The following is a 22,440-nucleotide window of genomic DNA, read 5'->3' on the forward strand; positions in this document are numbered from 1 at the left end:
TGAAGGCCCTTTTACACTGGGGCGGTGCAGTGCAGTATTTTTACCGCACCCCACCCCCTGGCAATGAAAGTCTATGGGGAAGTTCGCACTACCCACAGTGTGGTACGCTGCGCCAGAAGTGCCCCATCTAACGCGAACGCATACCTACGTTGCCAGGCGGCGATCTGCGGTGGACCGGAAGTCATGTTAGTCTATGGCAACACCCGTGTATTAAAAAAAACTCGTCACAGATTTTTGCGTTGCGCATGCACGGAAGCATATTTTAGCAATGTGCTTCCGCACACATCATTAATTAATTCTCATAAATTGAGAGTCACTTCCTGCTTGACGTACTAACACGGTAATCCCTAAAGGCCTGTTTTTTGCGGTGCGGCCCCTACAGTCTGAAACCGGCCTGAGGGTTGTCACCTACATTTCATCAATCGGACACCACTCATCATGTTCAAAATGCCCCAGCACCATCGTGGATCATTCGTTTATAGTTCCCTAAGCCGTAGTTTATCTGATAGACAAATCGTTCATCGTTCGTTTTTTTTGGATTGTTACTCCCTATGTGTACGATGCTTGAATCAGTTGCCTATGTACCACACACCTCACAATCCCCTGATCTGCAGCAACAGCCTGGTACCTGCTCTCCACAGCCTCCCCTCCGGCCTGCCTGTCCATGCTGTGTCACCACAGGATCACTAATGTCAGTCAGTACAGTGCATTCAGACAGCAATCAGCAAATAATGACACGTTTATACTCTCTGGACACAGTGCGCTGTTCCTTCCTGTGTAGAGGTAAACAAACATTGAAACTAGGTTTTTTTTATCCTTTAAACCCTACACTGTTCTTCCCAAAAATCAATATCTTCTCTGGAAACACTTATCATGCTGTCTTATCTTTCCAGAGCCACAGTCTACTGACCATACTCTGTCTATCATATAAATGATATAAATGATTAACGGCATTATACTAGGTACACACGATGCAATTTTCTAACTTATTTACTGTCAGATGGACTATTTCAGTGGCTGGATTGTGTAATGGTTAAGGGCTCTGCCTCTGACACAGGAGACCAGGGTTCGAATCTCGGCTTTGCCTGTTCAGTAAGCCAGCACTTATTCAGTAGGAGTCCTTAGGCAAGTCTCCCTAACACTGCTACTGCCTATAGAGCGCGCCCTAGTGGCTGCAGATCTGGCGCTTTGAGTCCGCCAGGAGAAAACCGCAATATAAATGTTATTTGTCTTGTCTTGTCTTATTTCCAACATGTCCGATCTGATTTCCGATCAATTTCCCATTAACTTCTATAGAAAATTGATCGGAAATCAGATCGGACATGTTGGAAATAGGTGATTGACAGTAAATATGTCAGAAGTTTGTATTGTGTGTACCAAGCATAACATTAAAGTTGGCCATACACTCATCGATTTTCTCATTCGATTCCTGGCAGATTCGATTCATCTGCTGGGATTCGATTCCCCCGAATGTCAGATCGATCGATTTGACTAAAAATCGATCAGAAGTATCACTTGGACAGAATGGAAAATTTAAAACGAGATTCCAGCACTGAATCTATTGAACATCATTCTTGCAGAGTTGTACTGTTTGATGCAGAGCAAGACTCTAGGCTATCGATCAGCCAGTCCTCTTGCCCCGCCCCTGATTGTTTTAACTTTCCCATCCTTTCCGATCGTTACTTTCTAGTCTAAATCAATCAAAAAATCGATCGATCTTACATTTTGGGGAATAGATTCCCAGCAGATGAATCAAGTCTGCCAGGAATTGAATGAGAGAATTGATGTGTGTATGGCCACCTTAAGATGTAGGAAACCTGAAATGCTTTTCTACACATCGAGCAGGGACTGGGAGATGAGCCTCGGCTGAACTGTTGTGCTTCAGTGCTGCCCACTAAGCTCACCAGCAGAGGGCGGAGGTGCACAAGGTCAGGTGATCTGAGAACACAGAAACATTGGCTGGTGCTCCCTTCCAGGTCCTTCCTGATTACTTCTTACGGGTGATGATGAGATAACTAGAGGAGTTTGGATACTGACCAGAGACCTTCCTGGTCCATGAAATAAAATGACAATGCCGACTCAAAGGGAAAAGAAAGTACAAGATCCAGAGCACTACTTTTTACTGTATTTTTCAGCAAATAAGACACACTTTTTCTCTCCCAAAAAGGGAGAGAAAAAGTTCATGCAGGGACTCCCATGCAGGGAGCTCTCGACTTGCGATCGCCCACCGATGAGACCCGCCGCAATGTCGGGGACTCCCTGCATTGTCCCCATGTGTCCTCCTCCACTGCCCCTTGTGTCCCCTCTGTTTGGCGTGTATAGTTACAAGCAGCGGCTGACTTGATCCATCAGCTGCAGGCATGATCAGAGATCTTTTCTCTCCCACACTGCTCCCCTAGTGCTGGCTTCTGCTGGTCATCAGCAGAAGTCTGTACTAAGGGAGCAGTGCGGGAGAGGAGAGGTCTGTGATCGTCGCTGCAGCCGAGGGATCAGGTCAGCCGCTGCTTGTAACTATACAGGCTGAATGGAGGGGATACAAGGGGCAGGGGAGGGCACACAGAGGACAGCAGGAGAAGGACACACATGGGGGGGGGGACACAAGGTACAAGGGGGACACAATAATTGGGGAGAACAAAAGATGCTCCTGGACCATAGACACACCATGTTTAGTATTTTTTTTCCCTTGGTTTTTGCCCTCTAAGCCTAAATTCATCTTATATGCTGAAAAATATGGTAATTCAAATTTATCATATGCATAATAGAGACTGACTGCCTCTTATGGCTGATAATGTGGGAGGAACAGGAATTTGGATGCTGACCGCAGAGACCTGGTCCGTGCAATAAAATTACAATGTATGGTAGCCTCAGAAGAAACATCCAGCATCCAGAGCACCGCTAATTAATTCACAGTTTCTATCATATGTATAAAAGAAGGGAGACCTGAAGGAGGGCTTTAATTCATACAGAATGTAAAGAGGTTTTTACAGTTCAAGTACCAGCAGAATAAATTAATTGTTTTGTGGCTTTCAGACGTGTGCGGTCATTTGCATCTAAAGGCTCGCAAGACGAGAGCGCTCGCTGACCCAGAATTGCGCTCGTGTTTTCTCAAGCAATTATTTTTAATTGTTTTGCCAATGTTCTTGGTTTGCTCACTTTGTTTGTCAAATAAGCTTTTAACCTTGATATTAAACAATTATGAAAAGACTGTTCTTTTCATTTTTATTCCACAGAAGATCACATTATGCAAGTTCAGTTTCATGTGAATTCTTTTTTTTCCCTGTGATTTTGACAGCAAAATACATTTTGACTTAAAGTGAACCTCCAGACTAAAAATTGACTCAGCAGCACTTGAAAGGCCTGGTGTTTCTTTAAAGCAGTAGGATCAGCCATACTATGCCAGGGGAAAAAAAACACACACATATATAAGTAGATAAATACTTCATCTACTTACATAACACATGTATTATACTGTCCACGTTTTGATTTCAGTGAATGTTATATAGTAAATTACGAGAATTCTGTTCCTGGTGGGGGCCATGTCTTTTGCCCACAGTTAAGGCTAACTCGTGATGTCATTTCTGCCCTTTACTTTTTTCTTGTCTCCTCCAATCGCTGAGTTGTCTCAGCCTTGCTTGTAAACACAAGTGAGTAGGGGATTAGGTTTCAGATGAGAAACTGGCAGGGAAATAAAGGGAAGAGGAGGAATAGATTATAGATAAAAAGAACCCCCAGCATGCAATTCTTTGGCATGACTACTAAAGGGCCAGTGTTCCTTAAGTATGTGATAACTCCAAATCATAACAGCAGAAAAAGTTTTGAATGCAGGATTAGCATCTTTATCACTTATTACACTCAGACCAGTTGCTGTTGAAATTTGATTTTTATGGTGACGATACCGCTTTAACAGTTTCACAGCATCAGAACTTTTTTTCTCTTATACCAGCCTCATTTTTAGCTGCACAGGAAAAAACTGCCCGGGCATTTTTCCCCTAATGCTGTGCAAAGCATGATGTGATTTCTGATGTTGTTCTGTCATGAGCCTGAACGGAGAAACTGGGATTGATTGCAGTTTGCAGCAACACAGACACTGAGACAGGAATAAACTATGCAGGAAGGTTTATTTACAATCGTGCATACAGTATTATCCAATATCAATGCAGCAGCACACATAACACTATGTACAGCAGTCAGAGAATATGGTGGCAATTATATACAAGAACGCAACCACCACATACATACACACTATACAATCAAGGCAAGATGCAAAAACCCCAAACCCTATCTATCTATCTACCTAAATATATACAGGATATATACACACAGATACACCGGACAAAGATATACAATATATACACCAATCGCAGTACAAGAAGGCAGGCACAAAATCACAGTCAGGACAAAGCATAAGTCGGCAACAATCGAGCAATCACGGTACACAAGGAGCAGGCAGTAAACGAGGTCAGACAGAATCTAGGTTCAGAAACAGGATAACAGATACAGGGATACAGGATACCAGAGAACCAGGGTTGTCCAGATACTCCAGCTAGCGAGCACAAAGTTCTGGCAAAGGTTGCTCCTTGCAGGGCTCTTAAATAAGGAGGACACACCTGCAGCATGATTGACAAGCAAAGTCCATAGAGAGCAACCCTTGCAGTGGCAGAGCTGTCTCCAGCCAGCATAGAGCCACCCAGTGGTGGAACAAGGAAAGTTCAGGTCCTGCAAAGTCTCTAGAGCCATCTGCTGGTGGAATAAAGGAAGTTCAGAGTTCAACACAATGCTGCCACCAGCAGGCAGGAAGTGGCATGACCATATTCCTAACATAACCCCCCCCTTAAGGAGCGGCCTCAGGACGCTCCAACAAGACCATATACCACTACCGCCAGGATCCCAAGAGGCGGCAGAAAGGAAATCATACAGGAAGGTTGACAATTTCTGCCAACACTGGGGGGGCAGGGAGGGAAACAGAAAATTTAATTTTCCACTTTGTATCTCAGGATGCTGAATTAGGAACTGGAGATAAAAGACATCAAGAAGAACACCAGGCTGGTAGGCATCAGACAGCATGGTAAACTGGCATATATCAGACAAAGCACCAGGCAGAGCAGTGGCCTGGTAAACATCAGGTAGGAAAGTGCCCTGCCAGGCAATAGGCAGGTCCTCACTCAAGCACATATCAGGCTGGTAGACCTTAGGCATGGCAGTGAAGTGGCAAGCATTAGCCGTAGACTGGGTGCCATCAAGAGGAAGAGCAGGTTCAGGAGGTAGCTTGGCAGTGGACTGGCAGACATCAGGCTGGAAAGAAGACAGGAAACCATCAATCGTGGCAATGGACAGGAAACCATCTGGAGGAAGATCAGCAACAGATTGAGGTAACTGGACAGCAGCAGCAGTAGGAGTTGGTAGTGGCTGGACCAACACAGCAGCAGGAGTCTGTAATGGCTGGACCACAACAGCAGCAGCAGGAAGAGTCTGTGGTGGCTGAGCAGCAGTAATCTGTGGTGGCTGAGCAGCAGTAATCGCAGTAATCTGTGGTGGCTGAGCAGCAGTAATCTGTGGTGGCTGAGCAGCAGTAATCTGTGGTGGCTGAGCAGCAGTAATCTGTGGTGGCTGAGCAGCAGTAATCTGTGGTGGCTGAGCAGCAGTAATCTGTGGTGGCTGAGCAGCAGTAATCTGTGGTGGCTGAGCAGCAGTAATCTGTGGTGGCTGAGCAGCAGTAATCTGTGGTGGCTGAGCAGCAGTAATCTGTGGTGGCTGAGCAGCAGCAGTCTGTGGTGGCTGAGCAGCAGCAGTCTGTGGTGGCTGAGCAGCAGCAGTCTGTGGTGGCTGAGCAGCAGCAGTCTGTGGTGGCTGAGCAGCAGCAGTCTGTGGTGGCTGAGCAGCAGCAGTCTGTGGTGGCTGAGCAGCAGCAGTCTGTGGTGGCTGAGCAGCAGCAGTCTGTGGTGGCTGAGCAGCAGCAGTCTGTGGTGGCTGAGCAGCAGCAGTCTGTGGTGGCTGAGCAGCAGCAGTCTGTGGTGGCTGAGCAGCAGCAGGAGCAGGAACTGCAGACTTGGAGGCAACAGGAGCAGGAACTGCAGACTTGGAGACAACAGCAGAGTCGCCAGACTTGGAAGCAACAGCAGAGTCGCCAGACTTGGAAGCAACAGCAGAGTCGCCAGACTTGGAAGCAACAGCAGAGTCGCCAGACTTGGAAGCAACAGCAGAGTCGCCAGACTTGGAAGCAACAGCAGAGTCGCCAGACTTGGAAGCAACAGCAGAGGTCTGTGACATCTGAGCAGTAAACTGGAAAACTTCAGGTAGTGCTGCAGGCATACTAGCAACAGACTGAATAGTCTCAGACAAGGTAGCAACAGGCTGGATGGTAAACTGGGTGCCCTCAAGTAGTCCAGCAGGCCAGGCACTACCAGGAGAAGCAAGAACAGTAGCAGGCCGGGCACCATCAGGAACATCAGCAACAAAAGTCTGTGAAGGCTGGGCAGCAGCTTGCATAACCTCATGGATCTGGGCCGTTGGCTGAGCGCTTGGCTGGGCCGTTGGCTGAGCGCTTGGCTGGGCCGTTGGCTGAGCGCTTGGCTGGGCCGTTGGCTGAGCGCTTGGCTGGGCCGTTGGCTGAGCGCTTGGCTGGGCCGTTGGCTGAGATCCCAATACAGTCTGTGCGGGCAAGGAGCAAAGTTCTGCAGGCAAGGAGCAAAGTTCTGCAGGCAAGGAGCAAAGTTCTGCAGGCAAGGAGCAAAGTTCTGCAGGCAAGGAGCAAAGTTCTGCGGGCTGGATGCAACACTCTGCGGGCTGGATGCAACACTCTGCGGGCTGGATGCAACACTCTGCGGGCTGGATGCAACACTCTGCGGGCTGGATGCAACACTCTGCGGGCTGGGCTGGATTGCAGGACTGGATACTGCAGGATGAACATGCTGGGGCCCTGCAGGCCTGTCGGGCTGACCCATAGTCAGCAAATCTAGTCCATGAAAAAGTCCACAAAGAAAGGCGAGGAACTGCTCAGGACTGACTGGAGATTGCTGAGGACAAAAATCAACTGGAGTCTGTATGGAGCTGCATGGAGTCTGCACCGACTTGGATGGAGTCTGCACCGACTTGGATGGAGTCTGCACACGACTGGAATCGGCTGGAGGCTGCACACGACTGGAATCGGCTGGAGGCTGTACAGGAGATGAAGCGGATGGAGGCTGCACAGGAGCAATAGAGGCTGTAGGGAAGTATTTGCGTTTTGGTTTCCTCAGCACTGGGACAGATTTTAATGCAGATACTGGATACTGTGAGGACCAAGGTGTAGATCTGATGGCCGTTTGCTTAGTAGCGCATTTCTTCTGGTCAGTAGAGACAGGCAAGTCATAATACACAGATTTAGTTATTACTGGTAATGTAGGTACAAATTGTTTAACTGTTGCAGGCTGTGAGTATTGGACATGGTTCGAGGTATATGAAGGGTTAACAGGAGGAAGAGAGTGAAAATGAGAGGACAGAATCTCAGACCAGGCATCAAGTAGCTTTGCAGCTGATTCACACTTGCAGAGTTTTTGCACATTCAGAGACTGAGTCGCACACATACAGGCCCTTATAAATTCCTCTTCTTGATTGGCATAATATTCAACAAACCTCTGCCTATCCTTCCTCAAATAATCAAATAAATGTTCAATTTGATCAGAATTAAATTTAAATTCAAATTTATTTCTTACAGGCAGGGCATGAGATATGGAGCTGGGAGATAACACTTTCTGCCAAGCAGACAATAGAAGTGAAGCCTTTCCAGATTTGCATAGGTCTTGATTGATCAAGGATTGCAGAGAGTTAATGCATGTTTGCACAGTTTGTTTATCCTTGTTATTAAAATAATCAAAAAAACCCACTTGATCATCTTCTAACAAATTAATCAAGGCTTCAATTTTATGCAAATTGTAAGGTGGTAGATACCCATCAGAAACTGTAGGGAACGCAAGATCATACCAGATCTTAATTATGCATTCAAAATCCTGTGAGTCAAACGATCCATCCTTAACAAGTCCATAAACCTGACTAATTAACTTCAGCAGATCTTCCCTAGGATAATCAGCAAAGAAAGTGTAGCATTCTTGCTCAGATTCCTCAGCCAAAAATGCATAGTAATCAAGATCTTGTAGATTCATTCTGACAGATAACTCAGTATACAGTGTAGCTGCAGCAATCAGTAATTGGCCAGAACTTCTGTCATGAGCCTGAACGGAGAAACTGGGATTGATTGCAGTTTGCAGCAACACAGACACTGAGACAGGAATAAACTATGCAGGAAGGTTTATTTACAATCGTGCATACAGTATTATCCAATATCAATGCAGCAGCACACATAACACTATGTACAGCAGTCAGAGAATATGGTGGCAATTATATACAAGAACGCAACCACCACATACATACACACTATACAATCAAGGCAAGATGCAAAAACCCCAAACCCTATCTATCTATCTACCTAAATATATACAGGATATATATACACACAGATACACCGGACAAAGATATACAATATATACACCAATCGCAGTACAAGAAGGCAGGCACAAAATCACAGTCAGGACAAAGCATAAGTCGGCAACAATCGAGCAATCACGGTACACAAGGAGCAGGCAGTAAACGAGGTCAGACAGAATCTAGGTTCAGAAACAGGATAACAGATACAGGGATACAGGATACCAGAGAACCAGGGTTGTCCAGATACTCCAGCTAGCGAGCACAAAGTTCTGGCAAAGGTTGCTCCTTGCAGGGCTCTTAAATAAGGAGGACACACCTGCAGCATGATTGACAAGCAAAGTCCATAGAGAGCAACCCTTGCAGTGGCAGAGCTGTCTCCAGCCAGCATAGAGCCACCCAGTGGTGGAACAAGGAAAGTTCAGGTCCTGCAAAGTCTCTAGAGCCATCTGCTGGTGGAATAAAGGAAGTTCAGAGTTCAACACAATGCTGCCACCAGCAGGCAGGAAGTGGCATGACCATATTCCTAACATGTTCTCGTTCTGCTTTTTTGGTGCATTTTGAATTTCACATTTGAAGCCTAGCACGTGCAGCTGGGAGGGGTTATCAGGACACAGGACAGTTGAAACTGTGTCTCCTGCTCCCTGTCACCTCCTTTCAACCAAAAAGATGGCTGCCCCCATGACAAAGATGGCAGCCCCTATGAATCACAAACATTTGCCTGTTCTTTTAAAATGGGGTGGGTAAGAGATTATATTACCTATCTATTGTAATTAACATAACTAATGTAACTTAATGACAGTATGTTTGTTTAGGCTGAAGTTCCCCTTTAACTACAAGGATAAATGTCACCTGAAACAATCTCTCTTCTTTGCTTTAACTGTCTGCTCCCTGATAAGTGTACAAAATTTCAATGTTTTTTCCCCAAGCCATTTCGTTCCAGACCAATCACTGACCAATTTTACCTACTTAAAGGGGAACTTCAGCCTAAACAAACATACTGTCATTAAGTTACATTAGTTATGTTAATTACAATAGATAGGTAATATAATCTCTTACCCACCCTGTTTTAAAAGAACATGCAAATGTATGTGATTTCATGGGGGCAGCCATCTTTTTCATGTGGGCAGCCATCTTTTTGGTTGAAAGGAGGTGACAGGGAGCATAAGACAGTTCCAACTGTTCTGTGTCCTGATCACCCCTCCCAGCTGTGCACACTAGGCTTCAAATCTCAAATTAAAAATTGAAGAAAAAAAAATTGCACTAAAACAGCAAAAGGAGAACAACATCATTAGAAATCCCATCATGCTTTGCACAGCATCAGGGGAAAAATGCCTGGGCAGTTTTCTTCTGTGCAGCTAAATACGAGGCTTGTGTAAAAAAACAAAGTTCTGATGCTGTGAAACTGTTAAAGAAACACCAAGCCCTTTCAGTGCTGCTGAGTAGATTTTTAGTCTGGAGGTTCACTTTAATGTTACTACTACTGTAGTATGAGGGGTTACATACACAATCTGCTCATAGTGTTCAATATCTGTTGACCCTCATACTACATGAAGATGGTAAATTTGGTCAGTGATTGATTGGACAATCAAAATTGAAAGTGTGTCCTGGGCTTTATGCTCCATTATGCTGAAAAAGGCAACCTGAAGCGAGTAAAATTATTTAAAATAAACACATGATGTACCTGCAAATGAATATTACATACTAACCTCACTGTCATTTCCTCTGAGAGGCTCACCATTTTCTTGTTACAGTGATCCCTTCCAGTTCTGACAAGATTTTGTCAGAACTGAAATATACCAGTTGCTGTCAGTTATGTTTTAGCAGCTGTCAGTTACAACTGAATGTGCAAGGTAATGTCCATGTTTCCCCATGGCTCAAGTGGCTGATATTACAGTTTAACAGTGTGCTGACCAGGAAGCTGTTAGGGGGTAATGATCATTTTTAAAATGGAGGACGGAGAATTCCATTGATCACAGTGGACAAATGGGATGCAGGAGAGGAGAAAGATTGAGGAGTAGACTACATGGGAGGTAAATATGACCTGTGTATGGTTATTTTGACTTCTCTTTAAGGCTTTAAGTTGCAGAATGTGAGTTTTGTGTGGTATTGATATGGCCAGAGTAGAACCCAGGTAGACTTGTTTCAGGAAATTTTTAAAGAGAACCCACGTTAAAAATGATGAAATAAACAATTATATTTATCCTACTCCTAAAAATGACTCTTTTAATTATCCCATGGTTTTCTTTTATAAACATTTACAAAGTAGGTTGAATGTTTTTGCTATAGCTAATTAGCGCCAGCCTATTAAGTGTCCCAGAGTTAGAAAAAGGTAAATGGTTCATGTATTTTATCTCTCCCTGCACTCAGAAGTTGTATTCTGCCAGGAAAACTTGTATGGCTGTAATTTGCTTATCAGTGATGGTTACTATATTCCCAAAAAGGTACAGACAAGACAAAAGCTGTCACTTCTATGCCTAGAATTTAACTCTTTCAGGCAGCAAAATAAAACAAGTAAAACAGCCTGGTTATGTTTTGTACTGTACGTACACGTTTATCTTATCATGTCACATATCGCCTCGGCTGCACATTTTAGGTTCCATTTCATTCCAGCTGATTTTGACTTTATGGTCAGCAAACCAGTTCCTTAAAGGGAATGTCCAAACAAATAAAAAAAAAAAAAACCTGTCTACTTAACCGGCTTCCTCCAGTCCCTTGCAGCCGACATGTCCCACTCCGCAACTCAGCTCTCAGCTGCCGGCACTGGGTCCCCGCCTGCGCAGTACACTCCAGACAACGTGAACTTGATTGGCAGCGGCGCTCGCGCAGGCACAGTAGAGGACGGCCTCACGAGGTTGGCCTCTGCACCAGAGGGGACCCCAGGCTGGCGGCTGAGAGCGGAACTGCGGCATGGGACATGTCTGCTGCAAGGGGTTGGAGGAAGCCCCCAGGTAAGTAGATTTTTTTTATTTGCTCGGATATTATGAACTATATTGAAGTGTAGTTGCATTTGCCTTTAGTCAGTTCTCTTTATGGTTTTCTGACGGCCAAGAGCAGCTTTTTTGTGTGTTTCTTAATGCTCATAATTATCCTGGAGGTTTTCTCTTTCTCTGTGAACCTAGTGTTACTTTTTAGAAGGAATCTTTCATTGTTACAGCTCTGACATGCTATAAAGCAGGAGAAATGTCCAGGAGCTTTATGCTTTTCTTTTGCTATTAGTGCAAAGGCGTATTACATGGCTTCCTATGGCCTCCGCTGTGATCAGTGCCAGACTCATTTCATACCTAATCTCAAAAAGCCAGCAGCACTTGTAGGAACCTAGGAGTGAACTGTTACACCACTGCCCTTTAAACAAATCACACTCTCCATTTGACACTATTCTGAACTATTGCTAGTGTGGGAATTATTGTGCAGCTTTCACATTATTTGAAAAAAAAATGGCAGGAGGAATTAGTTCTCCTGTTGCTGATTAGTACAGGGTATGATGAAGATTGTGTGGTGTATTGGGAATACCCTGCAAACTTTTATTACTCTGATATTGGAGTGGGTGTCGATGGAGTCATTTTCTGCTCTGTAGCTGGAAAGCATAACTGTGATAATGAAATAAGCATTACACAACCCATTTAAAGGTGTATTCCAGACAAATACAAAGATTTGTAGTAAGAATGAATACCAAAGTGGAATAATGTGATGTATAGTATAGATAAATAATATAGGCGCATAATGATGGACAAAATACATCTGCATGAGCTACATGGACTTTGAACTGTGCTACAGGCTCTATGGCTAAAAGTATTAGCCTTACTGGATTCAGCTGGTGGGCAGGGCAGCCAGATGGGATCATGTGACTGTGAGCAAAATAATAATATTCACCTCCCTGGCATTTAATTTCCCTGCGATTTTTGTACCAAAAGTGGTAAAAATGTTTTAAGTGTTTATTATATCGTAAGCATTTTTGCAGAAAGACTGCAAGTTGTGGTCTTGCAAGCTGTCCGCAAGCATGCGTACTAATCTTAGTTCTCAGCATCAACATGGGTTTACTAAAGACAGGTCCTGTTTGACTAACATGCTCAGCTTTTATGAGGTAGTGAATGCTAATATGGATATTGGGAATGCTGTAGATGTGATATACTTGGACTTTGCAAAGGCCTTTGACACTGTTCCCCACAGAAGTCTTGTGCAAAAGTTGAGGATGCAAGGACTGGGGAAGAGTCTGTGTGCATGGATAGGGAACTGGCTAATGGACAGAAAACAAAGAGTTGTGGTCAATGGATCGTACTCAAAATGGGAGACTGTTAGCAGTGGGGTACCACAGGGGTCTGTACTGGGTCCAGTGCTCTTCAATTTATTTATTAATGACCTAGTGGATGCAGTAGTGAGCAATGTTGCTATTTTTGCAGATGATACAAAATTTTGCAGAATCATCAACTCTCAGGAAGTTAGTGTCATATTGCCACAGGATCTGGATAGGATGGCTATATGGGCACATAAATGGCAGATGAAATTCAATGTTGAAAAATGTAAAGTCATGCATTTTGGTCATACCAATGGTCTAGCATCATACAAAATAAATGGGATACAGTTGGGGACATCAAACTTGGAGAAGTACTCATCGACAACAAGTTAAATAATCGTACTCAATGCCAAGCCGCTGCAGCTAAAGCTAACAAAATTTGGGGATGCATTAAAAGGGAAATAAACACTCGAGATGCTAGCATAATATTGTCCCTGTTTAACTCTCTAGTAAGGCCACATCTGGAATATGGTATTCAGTTCTGGGCACCACATTACAAAAAAGATATTGCAGTTTTAGAGCGGGTGCAGAGACGAGCTACAAAATTGATACGTGGGATGGAAGGTCTCACTTACCAAGAAAGGTTAGATAAACTGGGTTTATTTAGTCTAGAGAAAAGATGCCTTAGAGGGGATCTAGTTAGCATGTATAAATACATCAGAGGGCAATATAATAGCTTGGCGGATCAGCTTTTTGTCCCTAGGCTTTCTCAAAGGACTAGAGGACATGATCTATGCATGCAGGAAAAACGGTTTAGTCATTTATTTAGGAAAGGGTTCTTTACAGTAAGAGTGATTAAGATGTGGAATACATTGCCACAGGAAGTCATTATGCCAAACTCTATACCTGCATTTAAATGGGGCTTAGATGCTTTCCTTGCGTTGAAAGACATCCATGGCTACAGTTACTAGGTAATGCCTAATGATGTTGATCCAGGGATTTTATCTGATTGCCATCTGGAGTCGGGAAGGAATTTCTCCCTTTTGGGGCTAATTGGACCATGCCTTGTAAGGGTTTTTCGCCATCCTCTGGATCATCAGGGATATGTGAGGGAGCAGGCTGGTGTTGTACTTTGTACTGGTTGAACTCGATGGGCGTATGTCTTTTTTCAAGCAAAATAACTATGTAACTATATAAAAAAGCACTTAAAAAAAAAAAGTTTTATCAAAAATATACATATTTTTTACTTTATTATGTGCCGCTATGGGCAGTAGGTGGCATGGTGTTGCATGCAGACACTGGTTTGATCACCAGCACAGCGGAGCTTTGGGAGCAATGTGAGCACTGTGGATTTTGATTGTATGCCAACAGTATTACACTATTGTATCCCATTTCCTATTCTCTCTGTGGGAATTTTTGAAAGAAAAAGAGGCAATAGAGCCTCACTATTTGGGTGAAGAGGCCCATACACCCATTTGCTTATAAACCCAGTTGGTGGATCTTGTTGGTAAGCCTTTGTAAACACATGTGAGCACAGCATAAATCAGATTTCAGCAGCCTCACACTTAACTGCCCTCAGCCAATCAGTGAGGAGCAGGAATGTGGGAGGGGAGATGACAAGCTTCCTTCTCATGGAAAATGTACCATTTATAGCCAGGCTGACAGATGAGATTTATTACAGCAGAAACATTTCTGATTACATTGGAGTGCTTGCAATGCAGGATCAGGTTGCAGACTGCATAATAAACACAGAGCAGTAGGTAAAGGGAATTTGATTTTGTGGCTGGTCTCGCTTTAAAAAGCATTTTATTGACAATTTTAAAAATCTCACCTAGGAGAAAACTAAGGAGAAAAAGTTAATTGCATATGGGCTGGGGACTCCTCCATAGGCGAGCAGTATGTATCCTGATATCTACTGAAAGGATTAACTTACTTGTAGAACATTGTCAAGTTTTTTTGTACTTCATTCCAGTAATTTAAATGCAATTTTAAGCCAGCTGTTGCTTATTCTGTTCATGTTCTTGTCTTCTAGGTCCGCATTGAGACAGCAACCACCTTGAAGCTGAATATCCTTTGACTGTCATTGCAGCTGGAACTACATCAGTCCATTTGGAAATGCCATTCTAATTAGAATACAATCTGCCCCTGCTGAGTACCACCAGAGTACTGGGGCTGTGTAACTGCGCTGAGCTTCTGAAAATAGAAATAATTGATCAGCAAGTAAACAACACTAACAATAGCTGCACTGCATAAGCTGAATGTCATCTAGCCACATTTCCTCCAAAGTCTCGCTTTTCCGTAGTGATGAATGGCAAGGAATTTATTTTAGCCTAGTCGCATAATTGGCGTAAGCTTCATTAATAAGGAATGCCACTTGTTTTTGATTTATATGTTTATCCTACTGTTAATTATGGGTTATGCATCTGTTATGAGTGGACATATGTGTGTGCTAATTCACTCATTAGCCTCGCCTGTAGCCGCAAAAAGACGCTCAAGCTATTGTGTATATCCTAAAGTACACTTAAAGCACACCTGAAGCAAAAATAAACCTCTGAGATAAAGAATTGTATGTGTAGTACAGCTAAGAGCAAAGGTTGTTATTGCCTTTAAAATTGACCTGTACTGAGAGGGATAAGGAGACTGACATATTTGTTTCCTTGTAAACAATGCAGATTGCCTGGCTCTCCTGCTGGGCCACTGTTTCTAATACTCTTAGCCTTAAAGCGGATCCTAGATGTTTAGATAGTTTACACAGCAAATCTAGCTGCAAACCGCTTCAGTAGTTTGATTATTTATTCCTGTGATACAATGAGGGCAGCCATGTTCTGTTTGTCACATTGTCACAGGCTGACGGCTGGAGATGCTATCAGCTTACCTGTGTGTAAATTCAGTCCCCTCTCCTCCTCCCTCCTCCCCTCTGCCTCTGAAATCTCTGGCTAGTAACCTCCTCCTCCTCCTGCCCAGACTGAGCTCCCATAAGCCCTTGCTACAGTGCCAAGGCACTCTAAAAAGCTGTGGGCGAGGCTTGTTTAGTTTATAGGGAATAAGAGTGTTAAAACAAAACAAAATAAAGTAATTGGCTTGAGGAATGCCCTATAAACTATATGAAAGGAACACAATTATGCAATGAGTAAAAGTTTATCTCGGATCCACTTTAAGCTAAGTACCCACCTGAAGATGCATTGAACATCATTATCAACAAACAATCGTTCCCCAAGGTATCTTCCTTGATTGCGTAAACAAGTGAACAATAGTTTTAACGACCGCAGTAATTTACGTGATCGACAATGGCGGTCTGGACGAGCTGGTACTGCTCGTTCAGTAATCCATCATGACAGTCTTTCAGTATGAATATCGCTGTGGGTGGTCACACGTCAAACATCCCTTAACAAATTTTCGCTAAACGATGTTACACGATATCGCAAAAGCAATTGTTCATCTCATAAAAATAGTGTTGTGGGTATGGACCTATAGACCCTGAACAGCCATATGCAGATCAGAGGTTTCTGACAATAGTCTGAATGGATTAGCCACACGCTTGTTTCATGTGTGTGATTCAGACACTACTGCAGCCAAAGAGATCAGCAGGACTGCCAGGTAACTGGTAATGTTTAAAAGGAAATACATAGGTCAGCCTCCACATTCCTCTGACTTCAGGTATCCTTTAAAACCACCTTACGACCGCCTAACGCCAATTGGTGCAGTGTTTTCTCCAGAATTTTTCTCTTGCCGGGTGACATGAAAAAGTAGCCGGGTAAGGTTGGATTTCATGGGGGAAGTAGGGGGGGGGGAGTTTGTAAGCAAGGTGGAGTGAAGGTGACAACTGTGGAGGTCAGAACAGCTGAGTTGAGATCCCCTGCTGCTTTTTGGAGTGGTGAAGTATGGGGCCAAGGGGTGACCTTGGCAGGGCAGAAGTGGCAGGCCTGGCAGCCACCTAATTTAGCCCTTGGGTTGTGGCCTAGTCCAGAGCAGCAGAGTGGAGGCATTGTGGCCTTGGGTTGCTGCAGCAGCATTATGTGTGAGGGGCCAGGGGGTCAACACAGACCTGTCTGGTTTCCTGGGCAGCGGTGATGAATGGAGGAGCCGGCGGCAGCAGGCACAGAAGCACTGGCAGAGGAGGACAACCAGAGGGACCTGGTGCAAGGACTTCACCCAGTGGCAGCTGGGAGCGGTAGTGAGGTGGCAGCTCTGGTCCAGAGATAAGCTGGCAGCCCAATCATGCCAATGATGCTTCCTCGTTAGTGGTTCTGATCCCAAGATCGGCCACAGCCCGATCATCTGATGCCACTCGTGAGGTAGCGGCGGCAGGAGGATCCGGTGTAGCACAGCATGAGAATCCTATGTAGCGGTGGCAGGAGTAGGGGACACAACCTCCAGTTAGCAAGCCACATGGCCGGCCGAGTCACTGAGCACTATTGACACCACACTGAACGAGCAGACATATTTCAGACCTTGTTTATACCTAAAATAGGTTAGATAACTAGGAGGAAAGAGGTCCTCGACCTCCAACTACAACACTCACTAAACAAAAGAACAAAGCTCCTCCTCAAATACCATATATATACCACTGTAGAGCAAATGGTCAATTAATAGCCTGAGACAAAGGTATAATATATACCTTTGTCTCAGGCTATTAATTGACCATTTGCTCTGCAGTGGTATATATATATATGGTATTTGAGGAGGAGCTTTGTTCTTTTGTTTAGTGCGAGTCACTGAACACGTGACTCGGCCCGCTGAGCACTTGGACCCGATCAGCTGGCGGTCAGCAGCCGTAGCCCAGTGGCTGAAAACCTGGGCACTGGGAGCAGTCTGAAGTCCCTGCATCCTCCCCTGTAAACTAGGGGAGACAAAAAGCTGCCAAAAGAAAAAGTGAAGAAATAGAGGTCGGAGCCCTGTGACCGTGGCTACCGGCACCATCTTGTTCCTATGTAGAGGAAGAGGAAGCACTTCCCTCTCTTATCCCTGCGGGCTGCTGATGATCTGGAGGTCTGACTATACGGGCGGGCAGTGCAGCCGAACTAGGGACGGCTATGCGAAGGGAGACCCGCTCTGTGCAAGCGAGCAGAGAGCAGCAAATATGCAGGCGGGCCTTTGATAGCACCCGGGCGGGGATTCAAATCAGCCGGGCGGCACGCCCACCTAATTAGCCCTGGGGAGAACACTGGTGGCCGCAATGTGGCTCCCCAGGACCGCCTATCGCCGATTGGCGTCAAGTCCTGGGGGAGTGTTTTGCAGGGGATGGCACGTGCCGATGTGCGCACATCCCCGCTTGAGTGACAGGGCTCGGCTCCGTCATCACTCTGCGAGCGGTGATTGCCGCTAGCAGACTGTTAGACGGTGAAACCGCCGTCTATTTACATTGTACTCCACTGCGGTCTAATGCAGCGCTGTACTGGGGACAACCCTGTCACTTGGCTGTCCCCTGCAGAGGCTCCAAACGTGATCCCCTCTCATAGGCTGATGTCTATGAGAGAGAATCGCTGTGGTTGGCCATCGGGGGAGGGAAAATTAAAGAAAAAAAAACGTATAAATTAATAAGCAGCGATCAGAGCCCACCAACAGAAAGCTCTGTTGGCAGGCAGAAAGGGGGGGGGGGTGATGTTTGTAAGTAGAGTGTGCAGCGTTGTATGGCTCTGCAGTGAGCTATTACAGCTGCAGAGCACTGAATTGTAAAATAAAGCCTGGTCAATGGAGGGGGGGGGGGGGGGGTCTGGGGGTATGCCTGTGGTCATTAAGAGGTTAATGTCTAAATAGGCCTTTAGGCTTACAGTCTGGGTATTGCATAACTGCACTGTCTGAAATTTAGTTACCGTCATTTTTTAATATCATCAAATTGCAGATAGACTCTGCAGCACCAATCTGTGATTATACATTTATATTTTTAACCAAAGTGAAATTTCCCTGTTTATTTTCCTCAGCACTGCTGATTGGGGTGAGGGATGCTATAATGAGGCAGTATTGCAATGATATACTCTCTCTTCTGTCTTTTAAACTGCTGTAATGAGAAATAATAGTGATTACTGTTAAGCCAGGCATCAATCAGTGCGCTCATCAGCAGTCTCCAGAGGACTAGTATGATCGGATAGAGATTTTCAGGTCTGCTTAAACTTCCGTACTACAAAGCCCCCTGACTTTCATAGCACACAGGGTACAATTATTGGTTTATGGTTGACAATCATTTGCCCGGCTAGCAGAATTTGCAGTGCAGTCATCCTAATTAGTCACACATTAGATCAATTCCACGATTTTGCTTACAGTAGTCCTTATCTGAAGAAGCTGCAAACTTCTCCTTAACCTGTTATTTTACCAGTGGATGACTTTGAATTCAGAACAGAACAGTTTCTGCCGGTAAGTGCTGGTTGATTTCATCCTCTTGTATTATTTTGTCTATTTTTATGGGTATCTAATGATGTGCTATTATGGTACACCTGTGAAAAAGTACATTTGTGAGTAAACTGTAGATTGAAAGAGAGGCACCAATAAAAGAGGCAATTGGCTTCCGGATAGACCTAAAATAGTTTTGCTCCAATTACTGCCTGATGAAGCAGGGGTGTACCTGCAAACCGCATTGCACTGTGAAGTATTTGAATAAAGCTACTTGTTGACAAAAATTAACACGATATGGCTGTTATTAGTTTATACTTGTACTGGCGCCTCTATTCCAACCTACAGTTTAGCCCCCTTTTTTTCCGATCCACAGAGAGCAACTTCTTAAAGTGTACCAGAGACAATCACTTCTAAAATATTTATACATACCTGGGGCTTTCTCCATCGATCTCCATCCCCTCCGCATCGATCGCTCGCACAGCGTCTTCCTCCACATTTTCCTGGTCCCCGTAAAAGCCCTGTAAGTGTGACCAGTCGGCGCATGCCCCAGTGCAGCTCCCCCCCCCCCATCTCACTCCTGCGGCTGAGAGCGTTCTGTGCCTGCATAGTAATTCTGCAGAAACGCAGAGCTCTCCCAGCCACAGGAGCGCGGCGAGGCTGGTGAACGCGGCCGGCCGTGTGCAGTGCGCCCCGACTCCCCAAACCTATGGGGCTTTTACCGGGATGGGTAGAAAGCGGAAGAAGACAATGTGGGAGTGATTGATGCAGAGCGGGCTGTTCGTCTCCGGTTCACTTTAACCTGAGTGGGGTCAGGTCTGGTCTCCCCACCTGCCCATATAGTGGTTGCCTGAAAGGTAACACATATTTGTAAGTATATATTATTCACCTTAATTACTCAACACCTGTAATAAAACATACTACACTATGGTGGGCTCTCTGTTTCCCTTTCATGTCTCCTGTACGTTTGTGAGTAGAGCTTGCTAACAGCTGATAGGCTGTTTAGTATTACATAGCATGACATAGCTGATGGTGTGGTTTTGTGTTATTGCTCCTTTGGGAAATAACAGCTCAGGATAGATAGGAACAACATAACATAAGAGAGGTCATTTCTCTGTATGTAATAATAGATCCATGTTTCCCACAGCTGCAGGTCAAACCTGCATGTCAATGAATGGAAGCAGAACAAGTGCCAGTCCCCCTCAGTCCTGCCTGGGCCTCCCTGTTGCTTCCCGGCAGCCAAGGGGCAAGACACCTTTTAATGAAAACACACAAATTCATCTCTTTATTGAGAATAGATCATTGATCTCTCTCAGAATTGCAGGCAACTTTCAGCCTCTCTCGAAGCTAAAAAATAAAATAAAAGAGAAGAGAAACGGAACAAAGAAAACTCTATCAAATACCATAATGCTTACAGTATTACTACTGGCTACTAAGATGGGGATTAATGCCACAGAGTCTTTGCTGGAGGATCAAGGATCTTCCTAGTCAAAAGTGTAATGTGTGTGTGTATATATACAGGATCTTCTCAAAAAATTAGCATATTGTGATAAAGGTCATTATTTTCTGTAATGTACTGATAAACATTATACTCTCATATATTTTAGATTCAAATACGCACAACGGAAGTAGTTCAAACCTTTTATTGTTTTAATATTGATGATTTTGGCATACAGCTCATAAAAACTCAAATTTCCTATCTGAAAAAATTAGCATATTTCATCCGACCAATAAAAGAAAAGTGTTTTAAAAACAAAAAAAGTCAACCTTCAAGTAATTATGTTCAGTTATGCACTCAATACTTGGTCAGGAATCCTTTTGCAGAAATGACTGCTTCAATGCGGCGTGGCATGGAGGCAATCAGCCTGTGGCACTGCTCAGGTGTTGTGGAGGCCCAGGATGCTTCGATAGCGGCCTTAAGCTCATCCAGAGTGTTGGGTCTTGCGTCTCTCAACTCTCTCTTCACAATATCCCACAGATTCTCTATGGGGTTCAGGTCAGGAGAGTTGGCAGGCCAATTGAGCACAGTAATACCATGGTCAGTAAACCATTTACCAGTAGTTTTGGCACTGTGAGGAGGTGCCAGGTTGTGCTAAAAAATGAAATCTTTATCTACATAAAGCTGTTCAGCAGATGGAGGCATGAACCCACTTTTGAACCAGAAACAGCGGCAGAAGCGCCGGACCTGGGCTACAGAGAAGCAGCACTGGACTGTTGCTCAGTGGTCCAAAGTACTTTTTTCAGATGAAAGCAACTTTTACATGTCATTCGGAAATCAAGGTGCCAGAGTCTGGAGGAAGACTGGGGAGAGGGAAATGCCAAAATGCCTGAAGTCCAGTGTCAAGTACCCACAGACAGTGATGGTCTGGAGTGCCATGTCAGCTGCTGGTGTTGGTCCACTGTGTTTTATCAAGGGCAGGGTCAATGCAGCTAGCTATCAGGAGATTTTGGAGCACTTCATGCTACCATCTGCTGAAAAGCTTTATGGAGATGAAGATTTCATTTTTCAGCACGACCTGGCACCTGCTCACAGTGCTAAAACCACTGGTAAATGGCTTACTGACCATGGTATTACTGTGCTCAATTGGCCTGCCAACTCTCCTGACCTGAACCCCATAGAGAATCTGTGGGATATTGTGAAGAGAGAGTTGAGAGACGCAAGACCCAACACTCTGGATGAGCTTAAGGCCGCTATCGAAGCATCCTGGGCCTCCACAACACCTGAGCAGTGCCACAGGCTGATTGCCTCCATGCCATGCCGCATTGAAGCAGTCATTTCTGCAAAAGGATTCCCGACCAAGTATTGAGTGCATAACTGAACATAATTGTTTGAAGGTTGACTTTTTTTGTTTTAAAAACACTTTTATTTTATTGGTCGGATGAAATATGCTAATTTTTTGAGATAGGACATTTGGGTTTTCATGAGCTGTATGCCAAAATCATCAATATTAAGACAATAAAAGGCTTGAGCTACTTCAGTTGTGTGTATTTGAATCTAAAATATATGAAAGTCTAATGTTTATCAGTACATTACAGAAAATAATGAATTTTATCACAATATGCTAATTTTTTGAGAAGATCCTGTATATATATTGTTCTCCCCAGAATTTTTTTTCCAGCCGGGTGGTATGAAATCGTAGCTGGGTGAGGCAATATGAGAAAATGCTGGGCTGGTACTTCTGTGCACAACTCTCATTATAGCATAGGAAGAGGTGAGCCGATGACAGCCGGGTGCTCATCAAAACTAGCCGGGTGCAGCACCCGGCTAAAAGAGCCTGGGGAGAACACGGATATATATATATATATATATATATATATATATATATATATATATATATATATATATATATATATATATATATACACACACACATATATACACAGTGGGTTGCAAAAGTATTCGGCCCCCTTGGAAGTTTTCC

General features: G+C 44.4%; 1 protein-coding gene across 2 annotated transcripts in view; it reads left to right on the top strand.

Annotated features, from left to right (window-relative positions):
- The window catches only part of IPO11 (importin 11), a 604,534-nt gene that overhangs the window by 210,728 nt on the left and 371,366 nt on the right, over positions 1-22,440 (top strand). For both annotated transcript variants that reach the window (XM_068249679.1, XM_068249671.1), the window contains exons 17-18: positions 14,724-14,757; positions 19,002-19,042. In XM_068249679.1, coding sequence (XP_068105780.1) covers positions 14,724-14,757; positions 19,002-19,042 — 75 coding nt within the window. The remainder of the gene's footprint in view (positions 1-14,723; positions 14,758-19,001; positions 19,043-22,440) is intronic.

This window comes from Hyperolius riggenbachi, chromosome 1 (genome assembly GCF_040937935.1).
Source record: "Hyperolius riggenbachi isolate aHypRig1 chromosome 1, aHypRig1.pri, whole genome shotgun sequence".
Taxonomy (NCBI): Eukaryota; Metazoa; Chordata; class Amphibia; order Anura; family Hyperoliidae; genus Hyperolius; species Hyperolius riggenbachi.